We start from the raw sequence: 27,866 nt of genomic DNA, 5'->3' as shown, positions 1-27,866 counted from the left end.
TAGATGGTTTAATTTTATTTTTGGCAGTGAAACGAGGTCTACTCAGGCGAGAAAAAAACATCACCCAAATGTATAGCCCCGTTGGAAAATCTAAATGGACTGTTTGAAAATGTGAATCTCATTTCTATTTGGCGTACCCCCGACGGCATGGGGTATGCGTACCCCAGTTTGGGAATAGCCGGTATAGACTAATCTGAATAGAAGACTAAAATGAATTGTAATTCGTAATTACTTTGTGTAAAACATATGTTTAGCCTTTGATGGATATTTTATTGATTTGAAGTCACTAGCTAGGTTATTTTGACCTTTGTCATCGGCTTAATCCAACGTATTGTTTTCAATCGAGGGGCTCAACAGGCAAGCTGAAGTTTTATTTTCACTTTTACATCTCATGTCTGCTAGGTAGGCAGGCTAAAGACTATAGCTGTGTTCGAACACTCATAATAATCGCACTAACCATACTATTTGTGACATGAATTTAGTATATAGCATGCTTATTGGTCATAGTATGGATATAGTTAGTTTGCCAAAAATTCCCGGATGTCATACTAATTCACCAAAATATGAAGTATACACGCAGAGGACACTATTTCCGTACTTTAGGGCCCATAATGCAATTCTTCAGGAAATGGGCCTGTGGATTCACATCGTTTTCATATTTGAAGAAAATGGCAGAAAATATGCAGCCGAAGTCCAATGAGAGCGGATACAAATTCATTGCTTTAACTAATTATGACAAATGTTAAGAAAAAGTAGAGCAATGTAATGACTTTTCAAATAAGTTACCTTGCACGTTATGTCCAGTGTGCTCTCCGAGAGCAAAATGCTCTGAATTTACAAATGGACAATCTGACAACACTCTGAATTTATGAGCGCACTCTGGCACTCCAGATTGAATTTAAGAACACACCCGAAGTCGTAAAATCTCTAACTAGTAATTTGTTATGCTAACTAGCTAGCAAGAGATTGCACAGCAACAGCATCAACGTCCGGTAAACAGTCGAAGAGCTAGTACGCTTAACTGAAAGGTGTCACGCCCTGACCATAGAGAGCTGTTTATTCTCTATGTTGGTTGGGGCATGATAGTGTCTAGGTTGGGTCATCTAGGGGAATTGTATTTCTATGGTGGCCTGATATGGTTCCCAATCAGAGGCAGCTGTTTATCGTTGTCTCTGATTGGGGATCATATTTAGGCAGCCATTTCCCCTTTGTGTTTCGTGGGATCTTGTCTACAGTTAGTTGCCTGTGTGCACACCAGTAGCTTCACGTTTCGTTTGTGCTTTATTGTTTTGTTGCGTTTCAATTTATTAAAATATGTGGAACTCTACGCACGCTGCGCCTTGGTCTAATCCTTTCGACGATCATGACAAAAGGATACCATTTGTTTGCAGTGTACTAAAATTACCTAATGGTATATAGTATGTAGTATATACTCATTAAGTATGTAGTATGGGTATTCTAACACAGCTATAGCCACAGTGAGTCAACATACTACACAACTATTTTGTTGTCTGTAACTACAAACAAACTAGCAAAATTACTTCTAAGAGGCTCACACTTTCAATAGCGTCTTTTTGACTGAAGCGATACTCTGAGCAGTTTCATCAAATAGGTTATTCTGTTGCACAGGCTGTTGTCTTGGTGGTGCGAAACTCTTCTTTTAAAGATGCACTCGTGTTTATTACAAGTTACTGGTCTGTTATGTGTGCTGATTACAAACAAGGATATCACAAGTCAATAAAACACAATGTTATGAAACTGCTAGTAAATAATAAGCCATGTTCGCACAAGTAGGCTACGTTTTCAATATCGACCGCACCCCATAACTGGAATATGTGACTGCAGAAGGCCTACAGTATTTGCAGGTCCATAAAATGATGGTAGATTTTAGCTGTGTGTGTGTGGGTGGCTTTAGCATAAGAAATAGGGGTTTCCAGGGATGGGTAGGTTGTAATCAGTTACTCCCCAACCCTTGGGGTTTCCACTTCTGACTCTCAATGATGACATATTATAGACATATTCTATTGGCAAGGAGAGATATTTTAACAGCTGAAATTGTGCATGGTAACCCTTGTAGTGGAACTGTTAGTGTCCTCTGTGTCTCTGCAAATGCGTGACTACATCTAGCGTGTTGTTTCCTGATGTTTGTGTTAGGATGTTCTGGGACTTTGCTCTCAGGAAAGGGACTGATAGAAGAAGAACAGAAAGAAGGGAACACATTGATACTTTGGCCCAAAGCCTAGAAACTATGTGTGCAATGTCATGATTGCACCTTGAGAGCAGAGATGCCTAGTTTGTGCATGAGTATAACGAGTGCTGAAAAAGAAGCTGCCCCAGAGCTTTTGACAGACTTGTACTTTGAGTATTGAGTTTGTTGTAACCTCTCCGGCCGATATCAATACAGATCTGTTCATTTAACTTTGACTTGGAGTCCTTAGTGGTAATTTCCAAAACAATTTGGCGTCACGATGAAGGATGATTGATTCTACCTATGGAGCTCGGCAGTGAGGGTCTGCGAGGGAACACCGGTGGGGCATTCCATGTGAAGGCATGCAAGGGAAATTCCCGTCTGACCAAAGACAACAAGGACCCACTCAGACCAGACCAGATTGTTAGATTATCATAACATCCTTTTGACGATGTCTCATGTTACACTGAAGAGATGTACTGTACTTAACCCCTCTACTCTCCTCCCTACAGCTGATGCCGGTGAAGAACATGACTGACCATTGAGATTGACTGTAGCCCTAGGCTTGACCTAAAAGACGTTCCTCTTTTGAATATGCTATGCTGTTATCACCACTGTTTAAACTGTGCAAAGTGCTAGACTTCCCCTTCACTTGTCTGCTATTATTTGGTTTAGCTAGAGCATGCATTTTGGCTAAGGATTGCTCTGTTAATATCTATACTGATAGATATGCATTAGGTTTTGTGCACGATTTTGGCACTTTGTGGAAGAATAGAGGATTTTTAACTTTGTCTGGAACAACTATTGTTCACAGTGATCTTGTCTCCTATTTGCTGATGGCCGTTCAGCTCCCCTCATCTATTGCAGTGGTTAAGTGCCAAGCACACACTTCTGCAAAGGACAGTGTTTCTCAAGGGAACGCTAAAGCTGATTGTGCGGCCAAGCTAGCTGCTTCCTCTTCTCTCCCTTCTACAGAGAGCAGCAGTTCCTGTTTCCACTAACCCCTTCTCTCTTAATGATGTTGTGGTTTTGCAGGCAGCTGCTGATGTAACTGAGGAAAGGCGGTGGGCTGAACACTGTCACAAGGACACCTCGGGTGTATGGCTTGATGATTCTAATAGACCTGCCATGCCCTGTTGTACTTTCTTATACCTTGCTAAATTGTCACATGGTCAAGACCATGTGTCAAAAGGAGGGATGGTAAATCTTGTAAATAAATATTGAACTACGGTAGGATTTACTGTGTTTGCTGAACATTTTTGTAAGAAGTGTGTGATCTGTATGACTAATAATGTTGGACTCGGAATTTCAGTATTCCTGCCATCACATCCCAGGCCAGAAGGCCCCTGTGAGCACTTGAGTTGATCCCTTGTGAAGTGAACAAGTATTGTTTAGTGATTGTTGACCTATTTTCTAAATGGATTGAAGCTTTTCCTTGCAGGGGAGCTATAGCAGCAGCTCTTCTGAGAGAGATTCCCCACAGTGACTGGTCTCTCTCCCCATGAAGTGCTGACAGGGCGACCCATGAGAATGACTAACACACCATTTCCTCAAAACAGACTGACGCTGCAGGGAATGGAAGAAAACATGGTAGCATACTGTGTCTCACTTAACAATGTTCTTAAGACTCTCTTCCCACATGTAAAGGCTTCTCCACCCAACCTATCAGGAGGAACTGAGCATTGTCTGCGCCCTGGAGACTTCGTGGTGGTAAAAGACTACAGAAGGAAGAGCTGGAAGGATCCTCGTTGGAGAGGACCATATCAGGACCAGAATCAGGGCCGGGATTCCAACCTGCCTAAATATCAGATGAGGACACCAACTAAGGAATCTGGAGATGGAGGGGGGGAAGGAGAGAGAGAGAGAGATAGGGAAGTGAAGAAAGCGAGTGAGGGAGAGAAAGAGGTAGAGGATGGGCTTATCTCATCCCGTCCAAAGCCCCTTCAGATGTCACATTCCAGCAATGGATACAGCCTGAAACACAATCTAATACTCCCAACAGGTTCAGGATAAACAGTGGGGGAACCGATCTGACCAGGGGTTACATGAGAGGAGTGACAAAATAAATGACAGAGGGAGAGAAAGATGGACAGGGAAAGAGAGATGGACAGGGAAGGAGAGATGTTGATGGGGAGAGACAGAGGGAATACAAGATGGAGGGGGAGGGAAAGCAAGAGGGTGAGGGAGAGGAGAATGATGTAAAGACAACAGGAGGACATGAACTCTGAGGTGGAGCCAGGGTCAGAGGACCAAGAGGAGGAATCCAGCAGAGCCACACACAACAGCCAGACTGACGGTCAGAGGTCTCCACCAACCCCTCAGAGAAGGGATGAAGATGGGAGCGTCAGAGAGAGAAGAGGTGAAGAACCTAACTTCTCCCAAACAAACACCATGTTGAATTCCCATACATCAAGAACCAACTACTCCTAAAACAACGACACGCCCCCACCACGTGTTTCACCAAGACCATCATCTACAAGACACTCACATTGCTTTCAGATGGGTGTAGAACAAGGAAGCGTAGTGAAGACAATGGAAACCCAGAGGAGCAGTGGTCAGGTAGACAGGCCAGGTGTTCCTCTCTCTTTATCAGGTCTGAGGAGACTCACTAGCTCAGTGTCAGACAGTACAGACACTCCTGATAGAAGCAGTCTAGGATTGTCAGCTGTTTCTATAGCCACAACATTTAGTCCAAAGGTGGGCAGTGGTACTCTATCCAATCCAGGAAATGCCAGTTCAGGTGCACCCTCCGGACCAGTAGACACCAGTTCAGATACAACGTGTACAGCGATAGAGAGTAGCTCAGATACTCTGTCTACTACAGAGGAAAATGTACCAACAGAGACCAGTAAAGCTACAGCCTCTGTACCAGGAGTAACCAGTTGAAAAGCACTTGTTGAAATAGTTTTTTTAACAAAAATGTTAGGCTCTGTATGGGGATGTTTTGTTTCTCTTATATTTAGACAATTATTTTCAAGGGTATTTAAAACCAAATACCTTTAGACTTTTCTTAATTCATTTTCAATTAAAGTATCTTTACTTTTAGTCAAGTATGACTTTTGGGTACTTTTTCACCACTGTATTATAGCACATCAACATAATGTATTGTGTTGGTACAGTATACAGTACATTTTTTATACCACCATACATTTTGTATTTTTAGGTGCATTTTATGAAAAAAAGTTTAATTAATAGCTTACTTGATCCTTTACATGGTGTGAGGGCTGATACTTTGCTATATAAAAAAATACATATTTCAAATGTTAATATTTTTAAAAAGTTGTGAGAAAAAGTTGCTTTTGTCCCGACTTTCAAAAATGCCTGAGGAGTAGGCCCGTATAAAAATGAAGAAAATAACCTTATCACTTTGACTTCATGCATCTCACTTGGCTGACCAAGGACGATCAATTCTAACTGTAATAGTATTAGTCACCATCTTCTGTTGCATTTGTGGCAGATAATTAATGAATGGTAAGTGACTATATTTGCTATATTATATTAGATTTCAGAGTGTAAACTAACAAGTGTTTTGAAACAGCCATCCAGCGGGCGCCAGTTTAATCTTTTTTCATTAATGTTTGTTAGGGTGCAGACTATTGAGCCTAGAACTTCTTATGACTGCAATCCCGTTAACGGGATGATATGACAACAGCCAGTGAAAGTGCAGGGCGCCAAATTCAAACAACAGAAATCTCATAATTAAAATTCCTCAAACATACATGTATCTTATACCATTTTTAAGGGAATCTTGTTGTTAATCCCACCAAAGTGTCCGATTTCAAATAGGCTTTACAGCGAAAGCACCACAAACGATTATGTTTGGTCACCACCAAGTCACAGAAAAATTCAGCCATTTTTCGCGCCAAAGAGAGGAGTCACAAAAAGCACAAATAGAGATAAAATGAATCACTAACCTTTGATCTTCATCAGATGACACTCATAGGACTTCATGTTAAACAATACATATGTTTTGTTTGATAAAGTTAATATTTATATCCAAAAACTAGTTTACATTGGCGCCATGTTCAGAAATGCCTCCAAAATATCCGGACAAATTGCAGAGAACCACATCAAATAACATAAATACTCATAAACTTTGATGAAAGATACATGTTTTACATAGAATTAAAGATACACTTGTTCTTCATGCAACTGCTGTGTCAGATTTCAAAAAAACTTTACGGAAAAAGCAAACCATGCAATCTGAGACGGGGCTCAGATTTTTAATTTTTTTATCCGCCATGTTGGATTCAACAGAAATCAAAAATAACATTATAAATATTCCCTTACATTTGATGATCTTCATCAGAATGCACAGAATGCACTCCCAGGAATCCTAGTTCCACAATAACTGTTTGTTTTGTTCGATAATGTCCATTATTTATGTCCAAGTAGCTACTTTTGTTAGCGCGTTTAGTACACATATCAAAACTCTCATGCAGGTCCAGCCGAACGGCGGACAAAAACTTCAAAAAGTTATACTACAGGTCAAAGAAACTTGTCAAACTAAGTAGAGAATCAATCTTTAGGATTTTATTATCATAAATATTCAATAACGTTCCAACCGGAGAATTCCTTTGTCTGTAGAGAAGCAATGGAACGCAGGTCGCTATCATGTGAAATGCGCGTGACCAGGACCTGGCTCTCTGCCAGACAACTGACTCAAACAGCTCCCATCCGGCTCCACATTACAGTAGAAGCCTCATTCAAGGTTCTACAGACTGTTGACATCTAGATGATAGACAGATCCATATCCCACTGTGTGTTCAATAGGGGCTGGGTTGAAAATCGACCAACCTCAGATTTCTCACTTCCTGTTTGGATTTATTCTCAGGTTTTTGCCTGCCATATGAGTTCTGTTATACACACAGACATCATTCAACAAGTTTTAGAAACTTAAGTGTTTTCTATCCAATACTAATAATAATATGCATATATTAGCAACTGGGACTGAGGACTCTGGGCACCTCTGGGCACCTTTCATCCAAGCTACTCAATACTGCCCCTGCAGCCATAAGAAGTTTTAAGTGTGTGCATTATAAGAACATGTGAACTATATAGACTGTGCCATTGTGTATTTTAAAGGTGAAAGGTAGGCCTACTTCACAGCTGAATGTATACTGGGCTGTTATTACTGGGTAGGACAAGATGTTAACACTCCACTAAAGGCTATGACATGTTAAGAGTGATGATGCATCCATAGAAATAGAATTTAAGTAGACCTACCGGAATTATGATTCTATTTCTACGGGTGTAACTCTGTTCTTTTCCCATAGCAGCTGCAGCTTCACCAACACGTTATGTCATCACAAACAGGAATGTCATCATCAATCCTGGGATCCCTGGTGGAGTTCTACAGGAGATCCACTGGAAAATTGTGTAAACAAGGAGGTGGAATGGGACACTGTCAGGATACGGGAATTTTGTGAATATAAAGGAAGGACATCCTTGAACACTACAACAGGAGAAATCACAATCAGACAGCGGACCAAGCAGCTCAGCAGGGTGTATGAGGCAGAGGGTATGATTGGTGGAGAAATACAGACCTTTCAGCAGAGAGTGGAAGTCTCTGTTTCTTAAATGGAAGGTCGGGACTTGTGATCCAATGATGGATCGGGACCTATTTTTAGGTACCAGCTAAAGACGGGGATGTAACACATTTTGTAAAGGTTAAAAATGTAAAAGGTTCAAACACAAAAAGGTTCCCAACGACTATGTCATGTGCTTTTGAAGTGCTGAAAAAGAACCTTGGTTAGTCCACACTTTTTAAATACTTTTTTTCCCCAGATATCTTTTTACTTTTCTTATAAACAACCTTTGTTCAGCTCTCTCCTAGAGGCCAGGAACCCAGTCAGTGAGAAGACACAGACATACAACAGCAACGACTGCCTGGCCACAGGTAAAGAGAGATAGGCGAGATATAGAGGGCTTGGGTTTTGTAAAGCAAATACCATTCTGTTGGTGTACTCAGTCAAGGATTATTCATGTCCAAGTATTTTAATGCTGTTGATAAAGAAATAGAAATTCCTTTGTTCAGTTTCCACTGACCATGTGACCTGACCTGTGTGCATCTGTCTGTATGTGTGTGTGTCAGGTAATCCTGAGATCTACATCTACACTGGTATTGGTGCAGGTGTCTTGTTGGTTGCTGTTGTGGTCTGGCTCATCAAGAAGCGTTCCAAAGGTAAGTCCATATCTTTAATTAAGGACAGTAATACCTTATAACAGGGTTCTTTATTATGAATCTCCTTGAAGTTGTATTGACAATGTGTTGATTCATTGTGTTCGGTTTAGACTCATAATCAACTGAAGAAAATCTGTCACTTTGTCTGAACTTGCATTTCCCTTTCTTTCTAATCCCTCTAGTCGCTCCATACCTGCATACCCACTGACTTCCCTTCTTTTCTCTCCCTTGTTTTTGTAACCAAGGCCATGCAAATTCCGTGGATCAATCAAGATCTGTCAGCTAGAGGTCGACCGATTAATCGGAATGGCAGATTAATTAGGGCCGATTTCAAGTTTTCATTACAATCGGTAATCGACATTTTTGGACACATAATGTGGCCGATTACATTGCACTCTACGAGGAGACTGCGTGGCAGGCTGACTACATGTTACTCGAGTGCACAAGAAGCCAAGGTAAGTTGCTAGCTAGCATTAAACTTATCTTATAAAAAACAATCAATCTTAACATAATCACTAGTTAACTACACATGGTTGATGATATTACTAGTTTATCTAGCTTGTCCTGCGTTGCATATAATTGATGCGGTGCCTGTTCATTTCTTATCGAATCACAGCCTACTTCGCCAAACGGGTGATGATTTATAACAAGCGCATTTGTGAAAAAAGCACTGTCGTTGCACCAATGTGTACCTAACCATAAACATCAATGCCTATCTTAAAATCAATACACAAGTATATATTTTTAAACCTGCATATTTAGTTAATATTGCCTGCTAACATGAATTTATTTTAACTAGAGAAATTGTGTCACTTCTCTTGCGTTCAGTGTAAGCAGAGTCAGGGTATATGCAGCAGTTTGGGCCGCCTGGCACGTTGCGAACTGTGTGAAGACCATTTATTCCTAACAAAGACCGTAATTAATTTGACAGAATTGTACATAATTATGACATAACATTAAAGGTTGTGCAATGTAACAGCAATATTTAGACTTAGGGATGCCACCCGTTAGATAAAATACGGAACGGTTCCGTATTTCACTGAAGGAATAAACGTTTTGTTTTCGAAAATGATAGTTTCCAGAATTAACCATATTAATGACCTAAGGCTCGTATTTCTGTGTGTTGTTATGTTATAATTAAGTCTATGATTTGATATTTGATAGAGCAGCCTGACTGAGCGGTGGTAGGCAGCAGCAGGCTTGTAAGCATTCCTTCAAACAGCACTTTCATGCATTTGCCAGCAGCTCTTCGCTGTGCTTCAAGCATTGCGCTGTTTATGACTTCAAGCCTATCAACTCCCGAGATTAGGCTGATGTAACCGATGTGAAATGGCTAGCTAGTTAGTGGGGTGCGCGATAATAGCGTTTCAATCGGTGACGTCACTCACTCTGAGACATTGAAGTAGTTGTTCCCCTTGCTCTGCAAGGGCCGCGGCTTTTGTGGAGCGATGGGTAACGATGCTTCGAGGGTGGCTGTTGTCGATGTATCCCTGATTCGAGCCCAGGTAGGGGCGAGGAGAGGGACGGAAGCTATACTGTTACTCTGGCAATACTATAGTGCCTATAAGAACATCCAATAGTCAAAGGTATATGAAATAGTCCTATAATTCCTATAACTACAACATAAAACTTCTTAACTGGGAATATTGAGCACTCATGTTTAAAGGAACCACCAGCTTTCATATGTTCTGAGCAAGGAACTTAAACGTTAGCTTTTTTACATGGCACATATTGCATTTTTACTTTTTCCAACACTTTGTTTTTGCATTATTTAAACCAAATTGAACATGTTTCATTATTTATTTGAGACTAAATTGATTTTATTGATGTATTATATAAAGTTAAAATAAGTGTTCATTCAGCATTGTTGTAATTGTCATTATTACAAATATATAAAAATCGGCCGATTTAATCGGTATCGGCTTTTTTTGGTCCTCCAATAATCAGTATCAGTGTCGGCGTTGAAAAATCATAATCGGTCGACCTCTAATGTCATCTCCCTTGGTGACACCACAGCTGATACTTTCCAATCGGATCAACCAGACCAGCAAAACTGGAGAGGGTGAGGGAGAGAAGAAGCCATTACTGGACAAGGCAGGAATGCAGGATCCACTGATACAGATGCTATTTAGTGAGGTGTTCTCCTTCACAAACTGAACAATCAGAATCAGGTTTGGTGTTGGGAGTCCGGAAAGAGACAGAGGGAAGAAAAAGAGCAGAATGCAGAATCCAAACAGAACAGAAACATTTTCAGAACTATTGTTATCATGTTGCAATTGTTAGCTATCAGATATTGGTTCAAATATATGTGTATTTTAATAATTTGTATTTCAAATACCTATTTCCTATGTATTTGAGTATTTTCAAATAATGTTGACCGAATCAACTACTTCCATTGGAAGTATTTGAAATTATTTCTATGAATAGAATACTATTTTAAACTTTTCAAATATTTATTTCATAATACATTAATTCAAATACCAAGCAGACCCGGGTTCAAATGCATGGGAGTATTTCAATATTTGTATTTGAAAATACATTTGTCTGTGTATTTGAGTATGTTCCAATACATACCAATAATTTAAGTGTATTTCCAAATGCATTCCAATATTCAACTACTTTTCAAATAAAAATATCCATACACTAACTTCAAAATGTATTTGAAAGTAATTGAATTACCCTAAATAGTATTTCAAGTGAACCCAGGTCTGTTAGCTATTAATCATCAAAAGATGCCATACATTGCCTCAAAACACATCATTACCTTTGTGGTCTGCAATAATATAATTCTGTCAATGACTACAGTATGTGCCTGTAATTCTTTACTTTTTATTGACAACCACACAGACATCAAGTTAAGATCACTACTTCAAGAGGAGGTGGATAGATAGGTAGGCTACAACCTATGGATGATTTTGATAAACACTCAACTCAACATAAAAACAATGAAACAGAATTTTGAAAAGGCATTGGAAGAAAAACATTTAATTTATATAAAAACTAGTGTAAAAATAATCTACATTCATTTGTACAATAGAACACTGTGTGGGTGTTTTTTCCTTCCTTTTCTATTCTTTAGATAACAACATTTTCAACATGTAGACTGCTGGAACTCCTTTCCTTGGATCAGAAAGTGTATAGGCTAAACCTGTTTCCAGACTGATTGTCTGGGGGGGTGAGGGTCTTTCTTCCTGGGCTGGGGTAGTGGTGGGGGATATTCTTCATCGTCATCCATTGGTGTCTGTGGAGACCTCCCTCGAGCCTGGGCTCTGGGTTGGGGCGCAGCCTGGCTGGAGGCTCTGGCCGTGGGCCTGGGGCCGGTGGAACCAGGTGGGGCCCCATCGGGGGGTCTCTGCCTTTGCTTCTGGCCCTCTGAGAAGGATGCTTTGTCTGGCCCTCTGGGTGGTAAGGATGCTGGGTCAATCCCGGCTATGGATTGTAACAATACAATAAAAAATATAGATTTTCTATATATCTTCACATATAACTAATTGAACACACAAGCACTAATTCAACATAGTGAAAATAGAAACTAAGTAAACAGGAGGCACAGTAAATGTGGATGGTGTGGTGTGTGTTTATTTTTTATTTTATTTGTTATGTTTGGAAAGTTGAGTGAGTGAGTAATGAAATGGTTGCATATCCCAGAGCCAATGTATTGCTGTGAGCCGGGGTATGAGAGGGCTTTCAATGTTGTTCAGATGATGGATATACTTTTATAATGAATTATACGTCTTATTTATTTATTGCCCTATCATGGTGGAACAGTTTTAAAATAAATGATACATTTGATTTATTATTGTCCTACCATGGGGAACTACATTTTTTAAATAAATTATCTAATTATTTATGATCCTATTTTAATGGTACAGTCCATGACCCTATACCCTAGTCACCCACCTGAATGACCCAGATACTAAGGAGAAGTCCCTAACTGTTTTATGTGCTTGCTGTCAGCGGTCTGTATGCAGCCAAATGAGGTCAGAGACCAAGAGCAGCACTGCCCCCTCAAGATTCTGAACCTGCTTGGCAGGGTTGGTCATGCAAAGCCAATGCCCCCTAAAGGGAGAGCATACTACACAAAGAAATTCTCTAAGCTGCTAATGAGAACTCGGACATTCAGAGAGGGGGTATATTATTGTGACCCTAGTGGCACAAAATCAAAGTCGGACTGCATGGAGATGCTTGGGAATATGGTCAATACGGGTGACCGTATTGTGGGTGTTTCAGGGAAAAGGTGTACATTTGACCTCCATCATCTAGGATGTGACAATGGTAAATAAAATCTCTCAATTTTTGCCCATTTTTTGCACGGTCTTCACAGGCCTTCTCATGCAGCTGCAACTGCATTTGTAAATCAAAGATCTATCTTGAGTTGGGCTCTGGGTTGGTGCAATTGTTGAGAAAGTGAGTTTATGGTTGTGTGGGGGTAAGGGTTGAGTGTGTGTGGGTGTATGTGTGTATCCCACAACTGTTGCGAAGGAGTAAAATATGTTAGGGACAATAGAGGATGATCCACAGCTATATATAATACAAATCGAGGTGAGGGCGATGGAAATGCATTTGGCAGTTAATCTACTTCAATTCGGTAAATGGCACTGTGTGCTCTTTTCAAAGGATGGATCCCAGTCGGTTATGGGCTATGGGATACAGGGGGTCGAGGGTGGTCTGCCGGGCATTGGGATGAGGGCTTTTAGCGGGTGGAATAGTAGGGACCAATTGGAGGTTTACTTAGTAGAAATGCAAATATCATGGTACAGCTATATAGACACTCAATCATCATGTTACTTTTTAATGGTACGTTTATAAACATATATTTTGATAAAAATAATTGAAAGTTGTGTCTCATTATGGTGGTGAAGTGGTGAAGTGGTGAAATAAGTATAGCCAGTTACAATTGTAATGGCCTAGCAGATAATAAGAAAAGACAATCAGTATTTACCTGGCTAAAAGAGAAGGAATATAATATCTATTGTTTACAGGAAACCCATTCAACAGTTTTAGATGAAGTTTTGTGGAAAAAGAACTGGGGGGGCCAAATATACTTCTCCTATGGGCAAAGAAATTCAAAAGGGGTGATGGTTTTAATTAACAATAATTTTGATCCAAATGTGCAAATTGTCCAAACAGATCCTCAAGTTAGATGGATTATTTGAAATATGTTATTGGACAATAAACAGATATGGCTTATTAACCTATACGGTCCGAATAATGATGATCCAAGCTTCTTTGAAAATATATATAAGAATTTATCAACTCTACAAGCAACACTAGACTCTATTATTATGGTGGGATATTTTAATACGGTCTTAAATACCTCTATGGACCGGAAAGGAAATCACACTACAAACCATCACCTTCAGGCACTTCAGGAAATCATGAATGTCATGGATATATTGCAATTAGTGGATATATGGAGGCTTAAATACCCTGACCTAGTGAGATATACATGGCGGAGGCTTAATCAAGCTAGTCATCTTGATTACTTTCTTATGCCATTCTCTCTGACACCAAAAGTTTAAAAAGTGTTGATAGGGGACAGAATGCGGTCGGATCATCACATAATTAGCATATATATTACTCTTACAGAATTTCCATGTGGGCGAGGATATTGGAAATTTCATCAAAGCCTACTAGATGATAAATTGTTTAGAACTAGGACAGAAGAATTTATAACTGACTTTTTCAGACATAACATGGGTACCGCAGATCCCCTTATTGTATGGGACACTTTTAAATGTGCCTTTAGAGGCAATGCAATTCACTACTCAATTAAGATCAAAAGAGTCCTTATTAACAAAGGAAATTGAAGGACTAACAGTACAGCAATAAAAATAAAAACGGTACCATAGAGGCACAGAATAATTTAGACGAAAAACAAAAAGAAATGGAGGAACTTATTCAAGAAAGATCCAGTGTAATATATTATAAAAATAAAGCGAATTGGATGGAATATGGGGAAAAACTGCACCAAATTCTTTTTCAATCTTCAATATAGAAATGCTACCAAAAAAAAAGTATTAAAACTTGTTACAAATGATGGAGTCACGCATGATTTACCAAATTATATTTTGAAAGAGGAAGTAAAGTACTTTAAGAATATGTTTTCGTTTCAGGCTCCTCCATCTCCACTAACTGAAACTTATTGTATGGATTTTTTCCCTAATAATAATGTAAAATTAACATCTGTACAGAAAGACTCATGTGAAGGCCAAATTACAGAGGAGGAACTGCTTGATGCAATTGGGGCCTTTAAGGATGGGAAAACTCCAGGGCTGGATGGCATACCAGTGGAAGTATACAAAACATTTTTTTATATACTCAAAGGACCATTATTAGCTTGTTTTAACCACTCCTAAATAAATGGTAGATTATCAGACATGCAACAAGAAGGTCTGATATCATTATTACTGAAACAGGACCCAAGTGGTATATGTAAAGATCCAGTCCATTTAAACAATTGGAGACCTCTTACACTTCAGTGTTGTTGTAACGCTCGTCTTTAGGTGGAAGAGAGGAGGACCAAGGCGCAGCGTGGTGAATGTTCATGATGTCGAATTTTAATGATATCCAACAAAACAGAACACTGACAAAATAACAAAACGACGTGAACAGACCTGAACTTGAGAACATAAAACATGAACGCACGAACAGGAAGGAAAACACACACGAACACTGTGGCAAACAGACACAGCAACAATCACCCACAAACAAACAGTGAGAACAGCCTACCTTAATATGGCTCCCAATCAGAGACAATGACAAACACCTGTCTCTGATTGAGAACCATATTAGGCCAAACGAACAAACCTAAACATAGAAACAAATAACATAGACTGCCCACCCCAACTCACGCCCTGACCATACTAAATAAATACAAAACAAGGGAAATAAGGTCGTGACAGTTGTGATGCAAAAATCCTAGCAAAATGCTTGGCGCATAGAATTAAAAAACTATTGTCAGATATTATTCATCCTAATCAGACAGGTTTTTTTTTTACATGGACGATACATTGGAGATAATATAAGACAAGTACTGGAAACAATAGAACACTATGAAATATCGGGGACACCAGGCCTGGTTTTCATAGCTGATTTTGAAAAGGCTTTTGATAAAGTACGACTGGAGTTTATATATAAATGCCTAGAATATTTCAATTTTGGGGAATCTCTTATAAAATGGGTTAAGGTTATGTATAGTAACCCTAGGTGTAAAATAGTAAATAATGGCTATATCTCAGAAATTGTTAAACTATCTAGAGGAGTAAAACAAGGTTGTCCACTATCGGCATATCCATTTATTATTGCCATCGAAATGTTAGCTGTTCAGATTAGATCAAACAATAATATTAAGGGATTAGAAATCCGTGGCTTAAAAACTAAGGTGTCATTGTACGCTGATGATTCATGTTTTCTTTTAAAACCACAATTAGAGTCTCTCCACGGCCTCTTAGAGGATCTAGATACTTTTGCTATTACGTATTGGATCACAAAAAAAATTAACATTTTACATTACCATGTAGTTTACCAATTAAATGGTCTGACGGAGATGTGGACATACTCGGTATACAAATCCCAAAAGAAAGAAATGATCTCACTCCAATAAATGTTTATAGAAAGTTAGCAAAAATAGATAAGATCTTGCTACCATGGAAAGGAAAATACCTGTCTATTTGGGGAAAAATCACCCTGATTAACTCTTTAGTTATATCACAGTTTACCTATTTGCTTATGGTTTTGCTTACACCTAGTGAACAGCTTTTTAAATTATATGAACAAAAAATATTCAATTTTATTTGGAACGGCAAGCCAGATAAAATTAAAAGGGCCTATTTATATAACGAATATGAATTCGGAGGGCAGAAATGATTAAATATTAAAGCATTAGACCTCTCACTAAAGGCATCAGTCATACAAAAGTTATACTTAAATCCAAACTGGTTCTCTAGTCAATTGGTACGAATGTCTCATCCTATATTCAAGAAGGGCCTTTTCCCCTTTATTCAGATTACACTTGCTCACTTTCAGTTGTTTGAAAAGGAAATAATCTCCAAAATATCTTTATTTTTTAAACAAGCCTTAGAAGGTTGGTTGCAATTTCAGTTTAATCCACCTGAAAGGACGGAACAAATAGTACAACAAATATTGTGGTTAAATTCAAATATACTAATTGATAAAAAAAACTGTATTTATCGAAGAAATGTTTACAAAAGGTATCATTTTTGTGAATGATATCATAAATAGGACTGGTGGAGTTGTCACACATGCAGCTAACACAGACATATGGAAATGTCTGCTCTACCCAAAATTACAACCAATTAATTGCAGCATTACCACAAAAATGGAAGAGGCAAGTAGAAGGGGAAAAAAGTAAGGAACTTGTATGTCGGCCCTGTATTAAAGAACATAAATGGTTAAAGAAAAGTGTGATAAATAAAAACATATACCAATTTAATTTAAGGACCAAAAAACAGACAGCTGTGCCATATAAATTGCAAAATAGTTGGGAAGAGATTTTCGATGTACCCATTCCATGGCACATGTGTCAGGTTTTGGCCAAGACTGTTCGGGTTTTGGTCACTAGATGTCCCCATTGCACCTTTTTTGTACCTTTTGTTTTTCTTGCTCTATTATTGTTTGCACCTGTAGGTCATTCCCTTGTTAGTATTTAAACCCTGTGTGTTCCTCAGTTCCTTGCTCAGTGTTTGTAAGTTAGCACCCAGCCCCAGCCCAAGCCTTGTTTTATACAGATATTTCTCTTGTTGGATTTTCCAGAGGTTCTCTGGTTTAGTTCTTGTGTATTATTTGAGTAGTCTTTTGAGGTTTGTTTTTCCCTGCTGTTTTTTACCACTTTGTGGAGTTTCTTTTGTATTTTGGAGGATTTCCATTTTGTGCCTCTTGGCTTTATTTTTGGACATTGTGGATTTAGTTTCTTTGCCTGAAGATTTTGTTCTTTAATTAAACCACCATCTCTAGTACTGCTGTGTCTGCCTCATCTTCTGGGTTCTGACGATTATTAGTGACTGTTTCTCGCACCGGGTCCTGACAACATGGTTTATGAATTGATACGCAAAACAACGCCGGATTCAAAACTTCACATTTTTCAATTTAAATGACTATACAAAATTCTTGCAACTAATAGAATGTTATATATATGGGGGATACAATCTTCCCAGCTCTGCAGATTCTGCTGTGAGGAGGCAGAGTCATTAGATCATTTATTTTGGTATTGTCCATATGTAGCTCGTTTTTGGTCAGAGGTCCAGGAATGGCTGAAGAATTGCAACATTTGCCTAGAACTAACTCTACAGATAGCAATACTGGGTGATCAATCAATAATATAATAATTATTTTAGCAAAAATGTTTATTTTTAATTTACAATCTGTAGAAGCTATGAGAATAGGAAGGTTCAATTATTTTGTGAAGCATCACAGCACAGTTGAAAAATATATGGCAAATAAAAATCCGAAATGGATGATGTTGAGAGACAGATGGGAGGGGTTGAATGGCGCTGAAGGGTGGGACTAATAACAAGATAAACAATGTAAAGCATACGGGATCTGTAAAATGTATATAGGTTCGGAACTTGTGAAATAGCATAGTTACAAATAGAGGAAGGACTAAGAACAAACAAGAGAGAACTATTGTAAAGTAGACTGTGTCTGTAAAATGTGTATAAGATGTATAAATTGAAGGTAAAAGCAGAAGTGTTTATTAGTTTACTCCAATTGGGGGATCGGTGGTAGGGTTTGCGGGGAATAATAATAAAGGTATATTCTTTAAAAAAGTATGTCTATATAGGTATGTGTATGTATATATGTGTATATGTATGCATGCATGCATGTATGGATATATATATTTACCCAAAAAATATGGGGGATTGGAAATGATGCAGACAATTACATTGGAAGCAACATTCTTTCCGCAATATTAAGCTGATCCACCCCTTAAATAAAAAATAAAAATAAAAAAGGATGCTGGGTCTTGGTCAGGGGGGCTAGTCTCAACTCTCTTTCCTCTGTGAAGGAGAATGAACAGATTAAATGAGGGAGGGAACAAAAGAAAGATACTGTAGATACCATAAATGTTTCTGTGCACAGAACACCAACACAATAGCCATAGACATTTGAGCTTTGGTCTGAAGCGATTACCTTCAAAGCGCATCTGGCTCTTGCGTCGGCTGAGGCAACAGCACACCAAGGTGATGATGATGAGGAGGAGTACCAAGCCCCCTCCCCCGGCCAGGATGCCCACCATGGTCAGGAAATCAAATCCAACCAGTAACTGAGGATCACCCGATTTTGAGACAGCTGAGAGGAGGGTGGGGGATGAGGGGTGGAGCAGAGGAGAGACAAATTAGATGTTTTACTGTCTTTTTGTCTTTTTTATGTGGTGCTCCACCAATCTTAAATATTGGTCACTTTTTTCCTGAAAACAGAAGAAAAAGAGAGAGACAAGAAAACAGAGAGAAAGAGAAAGACAGAGAGATACACAAAGAGAATTGCAATTGAGCCCTTCAAAACATACTGTACCGTTGCATGTTGGTTTGATGGGGTCACTTTTCTCCATGCTGACCTTGTTGACTGCAGAGCAGGTGAAGGTGTCCAGCTCTTTCAGTTGTTTCAGATCGATGATAAAGGTTGTTTTTGTTTCCCCGTTTAAAGGCTGTCCGTTCTGGCTCCACTTGAAAGTCACTCCCTCAGTGTTGGTCAAGGTACAGGTAAAGGTGACGTCCTTAGCAGAACAGGTGAATTTCACTGAGGGCTTGGAGACCTTTTCTGGAGAGAAACAAAATGTCAGTCTCTAAAGGAGAGGATACGGTACTTGTATGGTTGGAAAGAAAGAGGCTTACCCTTCATACACAGCCTGAAGGACTGTTCTTTGATGTTTGTCCCGTCGCTGTTGAACACCTCTGCTTTGTAAGTACCTTCGTTTGCCAACGCCAGGCCTTTGAGATGGAGAGACCCATCATCTAAGATGTCCTCAGCCTTGCCTGGTTTGAACATTCCATTCTTTCTTTTAAATATAACGTTGCCATTGTGTTTCCAGGTTATTTCTTTCGACCTCAAGTCAGTGTATTTCAGAGGGATGGTGAAGTCAGTTCCAGGTTGGAGATAATAATCGCATGAATCTGTGATAGAAGAGAAGAAAAGAGATCTGAATAATTCTCTGTTGTTGCTGACGGTAACATACTTTTATTACATTTTGGGGTCAATAAAGAGTTAGAAAATGTGATCTAATTCAAATCTTATTATTGACATTTTTGGTCAAGCATTTATCTACAGTATAAATGACCAATTATGTATGCTACATTTCAAAGTAAAATAAGTTAATTTCAAGTACAACTGTCCATTGTTAGTTCCTCATCATTTGTCAGTTAGGCCAACTACTAGGCAAATATGCTCTAAAACAGGCCCGTAAAATAAAGTGTCACAATTTATACCAAGTGTTTCTAACTTGGATCAAATTCAAATAATGCTACTGTATGAAAAGACATGTTCAACTGGTTGGGTCAGCCACATGAACCCAGATGATTCTATTACAGCTTCCTGTTCTTGTGTACTGGGTGTTTGAAACAGAACATGTCTAAAACCACAACTTTCTGAAAGACCACAGATACTAAAACAACAGGACCTCTTCAAATCAAATGGCCTATCTGGGGACAATCTCATAGACAGATGGTCAGATTAAGCCTTCTCCTTGAGTAAATAGGATGTTAATCTTGGTCAAATGACCGATATCTTATACATTTATATATCAATGGTAATTGAAATCAAATAAATTACATTGGCATGGAAAAAAACACGTAAGTAAAGAAATAAGTATTGTACCACATAATGATCTTAAAATATCTAAATAGCATTTACAACATCCATACAAATCACTCTAATAATGAGATAAAATTGCGATATCAAAGATCGAATCCCCAAGCTGACAAGGTAAAAATCTGTCGTCCTGCCCCTGAACAAGGCAGTTAACCCACTGTTCCTAGGCCGTCATTGAAAATAAGAAGTTGTTCTTAACTGACTTGCCTAGTTAAATAAAGGTAAAATAAAAAATGGACATTGTTACATTTACAAGATAACACGTAATAGAGGCACCACAGAAGAGACATTTTTAATGTAATTTTTCATGCCCACGTCGTTGTTCATTTTCTCCCTAACATTGCTCAAATCAATTGTGATCAAATGTAAAGGTTCAATAGCAATCCATGAATGTGACCATCAATAGGTAAGAGTTATTTATTTACCAGATTGACCCTATTCGATGATCATTTAAATGAAAAGCATGCTATTTAAAATCAATAGACATCCTCTTCTCAAATAACTGATCCAACAGGGGGGGGGGGGGGGGGGGGGGTGTCTTACCTGCTGCTGAAAGAGAGAGAAATCCATGAAGGACAAGGAATGCCAGTGATAATGTGTAGTTGTGTAGTTACTACATGTACTGTGAGAAAAATGTACAGGTTTCAGTTTAGTAGTCAGACTCTTTCCTGGGTCTCACTGTGTGTGTGTGTCTCAGAAGAGGAAATGATCCAATCAGCAGGCCCTGTATGTATCTACTCCCTCAGCAGTGCAGAGATGTCATATCTTAAAATAAGCTTCAAACAAACTCTTCATCTTCTCATCAGTATCAACACAAGCATTTTCTCAGCCACGTCCTAAACACAACCTTTTTTAACAAAACGCTGTTTTTAAAAAAAATTATTTGATGAATAACATGATGAAACCGGCTGTCTGGTCAGCTAACATATCAACCACTTAAAACAAATGAAGCACACGTTTCTTGACAAACAGGGATAATACCTAATTATAGTCTGATAAAAGTACAATTTGGTTAGCAACTCCATATTAGGACATTCTCATAAATGATGACGATTTCAACAAATGTACTTCTTTTTTTATTTACATTAGTCATATAACGTTGACTTATGATACTGGTTTCAGATCAGCTTTTCCTTTCTGAACCTAACGCTAGGTCATCGTTCAAAACTGACCCTGGGTCTGTACTTAGGAGTGGCAAGCTCATACACTGTAATGACTTACCAATTCCAAACTGAGCCCTATATACCCAATGGGGAGCACATCTGAAAGGATTGGACAAGTGAAAGCAACATGGCAGGATGTGTTGATACCTTTCTTTTCCTCAATCTACCAGAAGTACCCAGGTGTAGGTGATTGGTCTTGAATTTGAATGGAGCAAGCCAGTGAACAACAGTTTTCATGGATTGTAGAACTATGCTGACATCTAGTGTTCAATAAAGTTAGTTGCATCACCTGCACTTGGGAAATTCCAATTGCCTTCCCCCCAAACTGCGAATTGTTGTACGTTTTTCTAATTTTAGCCAGTCAAAGAGAGAATTTACATCCAAATGTCCTTTCCTTGACCTCGGATGACTTCAGCAGGCCACCGTGGTCGACTACATTCCATGTGAGCATCCACACACACGACAAACCCATAATAGTCCTCAAGAGAAAGAACAACACTTTCACTTTCATATGGATCGCACCTGCGGGCGATGGCTGACCAAGGAATATCAACTCCCAGTATATTAGGCATAGTCACTATATTCTGTTGCATTTATGGCGGACAATTCGTCAATGGTAAGTGAATGTATTTCCCCGGGCTAGTAGACTATTTATAAGTCGAGACACAATTAAAGAAAGCTGAGATGTCAGTCTAGTGAGACCACGTGTTTGGACGCGCTGATCCATGATCGACGCTCCTTCACTACTCTCCTGTCCTAGTAAAATCCCTTGATGGATTGTCCTAGGAATACATTTGGTATTGTTAGCCTTTTTCTATTGCTTTTGCTTACGAATGTATTTTATTTTATTGACATAAATGTTATTTAGAATACCAGTGGTGGAAAAAGTACATCATTGTCATACTTGAGTAAAAGTAAAGATACCTTAGTAGAAAATTACACAAGTAAAAGTGAAAGTCACCCAGTAAAATACTACTCGAGTAAAAGTCTAAAAGTATTTGGTTTTAAATATACTTAAGTATCAAAAGTTAAAGTATAAATCATTTCACATTCCTTATATTAAGGAAGCATTTATTTTTGGCCGGGGGCACACTTCAACACTCCGACATAATTTACAAAGGAGGCATGTGTGTTTATTGAGCCAGATCAGAGGCAGTATGGATGACCAGGGATGTTCTCTTGATGTGTTTGAAAAGGATAATTTTCCTGTCTGCTAAGCATTCAAAATGTAACAAGTACTTTTGGGTGTCAGGGAAAAGTATGGTGTAATTTTTACATGATTTTCTTTAGGAATGTAGTTGAGTAAAAGTTGTCAAAATATAAATAGTAAAGTACAGATACCCCAAAAAATTACTTAAGCAGTACATTAAAGTAGTTTTACTTAAGTACTTTATACCACTGAAAAATACTACAACTGAATTTAGGCTAATTACTAGCCTAGCTAGAGTTTACCCACCATCTATTCCCCACACCTTCTGTTTCCCCGCCCTAAAATATTTTGGGTTTCAGTTACTGCATTTTGTCCCAGGTGTTGCTTTTGGGGCCTTTCTACACTGTCTAGAAAATAAAGTAGGGGGAAGACTGTTGTATTACAGGGTAATAACATTGTTCCTTACAATAACTCAGCCCATTTATACCATATGAGGGCAATGTGACTATGTCATGTTAACTGTGGTGTAACTCTGTTCTCATCCCATAGCAGCTGGACCGTCCACCACCCGTTATGTCATCACAAACGGCAATGTCATTATCAACCCTGGGATCCGTGGTGGAGTTTTACTGGAGATCCTCTGGAAACATGGTGTAAATATGGCGGTGGAATGGGACACTGCCGGGATACAGGAATTTCGTGATTTTAAAGGGAGGACATCCTTGAACACCACGACTGGAGAAATCACAATCAGACAGCTGACCAAGCAGCTCAGCGGGGTGTATGAGGCAGAGTGTATGATTGGTGTGGAAATACAGACCTTTCAGCAGAGAGTGGAAGTCATTGGTGAGTCAGGGTTTCCTAAAGGATGAATCAGGACCGACGTTTGGGTCATAAAGTCACTTGGTTGGCAACCACTGGCTTGTTGTAATATGATAAGTACTCAACCATAAATTAAACCTATGCCGTGCTCTCCAAAAGTCCCCATGATAAGAATTCCAGAGATAGATATCACATCAGATGCCCTGGCCTAGAACCAGCCATTCCGGTCTGTGGGGGAATAATGTCAACATTTCCATGATTGAGCAAGATTTCAGTCCAACAGTTGTTACTAAGCTAACAGCAATAAACCTGGTAACACAAGCACATTGTAAAGAGAAAGAGCTGTGTGCAGTGTGTGTGCGTGTGCAGTGTGTGTGTGTACAGTGTGTGTGCGCAGTGTGTGTGCGCAGAGTGTGTGCGCAGAGTGTGCGCAGAGTGTGTACTGTGTGTGCACTGTGTGTGTAATGTGTGTGCGCTGTGTTCAATGTGTGTGTAGTGTGTGTGTGTGTCACCAAGTGCCCTCTGTCTGATGTACTCCTCCATTAATGACATAATGTCAACGTTCAAACTTCTATGATTGACATTTAGTATCACCAGCCAGCCAACAGTCGTTACTAAACTAACAGAGAGAACATTTTACAACACAAACACATTTTAAAGAATAAGAGTATGTGTGTGAAATATTCCTTACTTTCCCTCCACTTTTGCATAACATACTCCTCCATTTCCATCCACAGACCCAGTATCACAACCTGAAGTCACCTGTGAATTGAACGGTACCATGGCAACAATTCACTGCAGTGCTGAGGGTCCACTGGTGGAGTTTCGCTGGTCTTGGTCTGACCACCAGGGGGAGATGTGGAGCCAGGAGCAGACTGGACAGCACTACAACATCAAATCCCCAGAGTCAGTCAGCTACACCTGTGAGGCCAGGAACCCAGTCAGTGAGAAGACACAGACATACAACAGCAACGACTGCCTGGCCACAGGTAAAGAGAGATAGGCGAGATGTAGAGGGCTTGGGTTTTGTAAAGCGAATACCATTCTGTTGGTATACTCAGTCAAGGTTTAATCATGTCCAAGTATTTTAATGCTGTTGATAAAGAAATAGAAATTCCTTTGTTCAGTTTCCACTGACCATGTGACCTGACCTGTGTGTATCTGTCTGTATGTGTGTGTGTCAGGTAATCCTGAGATCTACATCTACACTGGTATTGGTGCAGGTGTCTTGTTGTTGGTTGCTGTTGTGGTTGCTGTTGTGGTCTGGCTCATCAAGAAGCGTTCCAAAGGTAAGTCCATATCTTTAATTAAGGACAGTAATACCTTATAACAGGGTTCTTTATTATGAATCTCCTTGAAGTTGTAGTGACATTGTGTTGATTCATTGTGTTCGGTTTAGACTCAAAATCAACTGAAGAAAATCTGTCACTTTGTCTGAAGTTGCATTTCCCTTTCTTTCTAAGCCCTCTAGTCGCTCCATACCTGCATACCCACTGACTTCCCTTCTTTTCTCTCCTTTGTTTTTGTTCCTCTAGATTTGCGGAGCACAGGGAATGCCAGCCATCCTGAAGAGGATCGAGAGAAGGCGGTGGCAATCAGCCAGGCAGAGATTGTGGAAGAGGAGAAAAAGCTATTACTAGATGAAGAACTCACTCAGAACATAAGTGTAAAGGATAGGGTCAATCAGATCAACCAGAACAGTGAGGCTGTGAAAACTGGAGATGGTGAGGGAGAGAAGAAACCATTACTAGACAAGGCAGGATCCACTGACTCAGATGTTATTGTGAGTAATATCCCGTTCAAACTGAACAACCAGAATCAGGTGTGGTGTGGGGAGTCCGGAAAGAAACGGAGGGAAGAAAAAGAGCAGAACGCAGAATCCAAACAGAACATGAACTTTACCTTGGGGAGTGTACCAGGGGATACCGGCCAAACTGCTCCTCCGAAGCCACCTCGGAGCAGCCTTAACTATAATTCACCGTACCCACAGATCCTGGAGACACAGCACAGCAGAGAGCATCATGGGAGAGGACCTGACCAAAGCATGAGTGATAATGGCACAGAGAGAGATGGAGAGGGAGATGGACAGCTTATGTCCCAAAAAACCTTAGACACAGGGAAGGAGAGCGGAGGAAAGGAGGGGGGGACAAGAGAGGAGGGAGAGCACGTTGAGAAAGAGAAGGTAGTAGAAGATGATTTAGTGAGAGTGGAGGGAGAGGGACAAGAAGAGACAGATAGGAGAGGTGATGGAGGAGAAAAAAAGGGACAGGAGAGAGAGATGGAAAATAATGAAGAGCAGATGAAAGGAGAGGGAGAATAAAGAGGGAAGAAAGGAGAGAAGGGAGAGGAAGGAAAGAGCCCAACTTCTCCCGAACAACCACTCCCCTGCAAAGTCACCCGACCACCTCTCGCCCCAAAACCATCATCTATAAGACATGGCAACCAGATGGGTGTAGAACAAGGAAGCGTAGTGAAGACAATGGAAACTCAGAGGATTGGTAGTCACACAGACAGAGAGAGAGGAACACCTGACCTACCAGGTCTGAGGAGACCCACTAGCTCAGTGTCAGACAGTACAGACACTCCTGATAGAAACAGTCCAGGATTGTCAGCTGTTTCTATAGCCACAACATTTAGTCCAAAGGTGGGCAGTGGTACTCTATCCAATCCAGGAAAGTCCAGTTCAGGTGCACCCTCCGGACCAGTAGACACCAGTTCAGATACAACGTGTACAGCAATAGAGAGTAGCTCAGATACTCTGTCTACTACAGAGGAAAATGTACCAACAGAGACCAGTAAAGCTACAGCCTCTGTACCAGGAGAAACCAGTTGAAAAGCACTTGTTGAAATAGTTTGTTAAACAAAAATGTTTGGCTCTGTATGGGGATGTTTTGTTTCTCTTATATTTAGACAATTTAAAACCAAATACTTTAAGACTTTTACTTTAGTCATTTTCAATTAAAGTATCTTTACTTTTAGTCAAGTATGACTTTTGGGTACTTTTTCACCACTGTATTATAGCACATCAACATAATGTATTGTGTTGGTACAGTATACAGTACATTTTTTATACCAACATACATTTTGTATTTTTAGGTGCATTTTATAAAGAAAAACATTTCATTAATATCTTTCTTGATCCTTTACATGGTGTGAGGGCTGATACTTTGCTATATAAAAACAAGACATATTTCAAATGTTAATATAAAAAAAAGATGTGAGAAAAAGTTTATTTTGTCCCGAGTTTCAATAATGCCTGGGGCGTAGGCCCGTATAAAAAATAAGAAATAACCCTATCACTTTGACTTCATGGATCTCACTTGTGGGATATGGCTGACCAAGGACGATCAATTCCAACTGTAATAGTATTAGTCACCATCTTCTGTTGCATTTGTGGCAGATAATTCATGAATGGTAAGTGACTATATTTCCCGCAGGTATTCATAATTATAGTCTAGACGCACTCAAGTGAAACAGAGGAGATTTCAGTCGAGTGTAAACTGACAAGTGTTTTGACACAGCCATCCAGCGGGCGCCAGTTTAATCTTTTTTCATTAATGTTTGTTAGGGTGCAGACTATTGAGCTGAGTTAAGGGTGGGCATTATAAGAACATGTGAACTATATAGACTGTGCCATTGTGTATTTTAAAGGTGAAAGGTAGGCCTACTTCACAACTGAATGTATACTGGGCTGTTATTACTGGGTAGGACAAGATGTTAACACTCCACTAAAGGCTATGACATGTTAAGAGTGATGATGCAACCATAGAAATAGAATTTAAGTAGACCTACCGGAATTATGATTCTATTTCTAAGGGTGTAACTCTGCTCTTTTCCCATTGCAGCTGCAGCTTCACCAACACGTTATGTCATCACAAACAGGAATGTCATCATCAATCCTGGGATCCCTGGTGGAGTTCTACAGGAGATCCACTGGAAACATGGTGTAAACAAGGAGGTGGAATGGAACACTGTCAGGATACGGGAATTTGGGGATTTTAAAGAAAATACATCCTTGAACACCACAACAGGAGAAATCACAATCAGACAGCTGACCAAGCAGCTCAGTGGGGTGTATGAGGCAGACTGTATGATTGGTGGTGAAATACAGACCTTTCAGCAGAGAGTGAAATTCGTTGTTAAGTCATTGTCTCCTAAATGGCAGGTCGGGACTTGTGATCCAATGATGGATCGGGACCTCTTTTTAGGTACCAGCTAAAGACGGGGATGTAACACATTTTTTAAATGTAATCTTTTTTTAATTAACTAGGCAAGTCAATTAAGAACAAATTCTTATTTACAATGACAGCCTACCCCTAGCCAAACCCGGACAACGCTGGGCCAATTGTGCGCCACCCTATGGGATTCCCAATCATAGCCGGATGTGATACAGCCTGGATTCGAACCAGGGACTGACACCTCTTGCACTGAGATGCAGTGCCTTAGACCGCTGCGCTGCTCGGGATTAAAAAAGGTCAAAGGTTCAAACACAAAAAGGTTGCCAACGACTGTGTCATGTGCTGTTAAAGTGCT

General features: G+C 39.6%; 1 protein-coding gene and 1 pseudogene across 1 annotated transcript; one reads left to right on the top strand and one right to left on the bottom strand.

Annotated features, from left to right (window-relative positions):
• Positions 1-11,514: 11,514 nt before the first annotated feature.
• Positions 11,515-20,808, bottom strand: LOC120050826 (annotated as a pseudogene).
• A 1,052-nt stretch (positions 20,809-21,860) lies between these two features.
• Positions 21,861-26,497, top strand: LOC120051413. The gene is made up of 5 exons (XM_038998266.1): positions 21,861-21,977; positions 23,061-23,357; positions 24,071-24,322; positions 24,518-24,622; positions 24,869-26,497. The coding sequence occupies exons 1-5, from the start codon at positions 21,893-21,895 to the stop codon at positions 25,651-25,653; spliced, it is 1,524 nt and encodes a 507-aa protein (XP_038854194.1). The 5' UTR covers positions 21,861-21,892; the 3' UTR covers positions 25,654-26,497.
• The last annotated feature ends 1,369 nt before the right edge of the window (positions 26,498-27,866 follow it).

This window comes from Salvelinus namaycush, chromosome 7, assembly GCF_016432855.1.
Source record: "Salvelinus namaycush isolate Seneca chromosome 7, SaNama_1.0, whole genome shotgun sequence".
NCBI lineage: Eukaryota > Metazoa > Chordata > Actinopteri > Salmoniformes > Salmonidae > Salvelinus > Salvelinus namaycush.
Note: the sequence above shows the minus strand (reverse complement) of the source record. Positions and strands in the feature narration are given on the sequence as shown.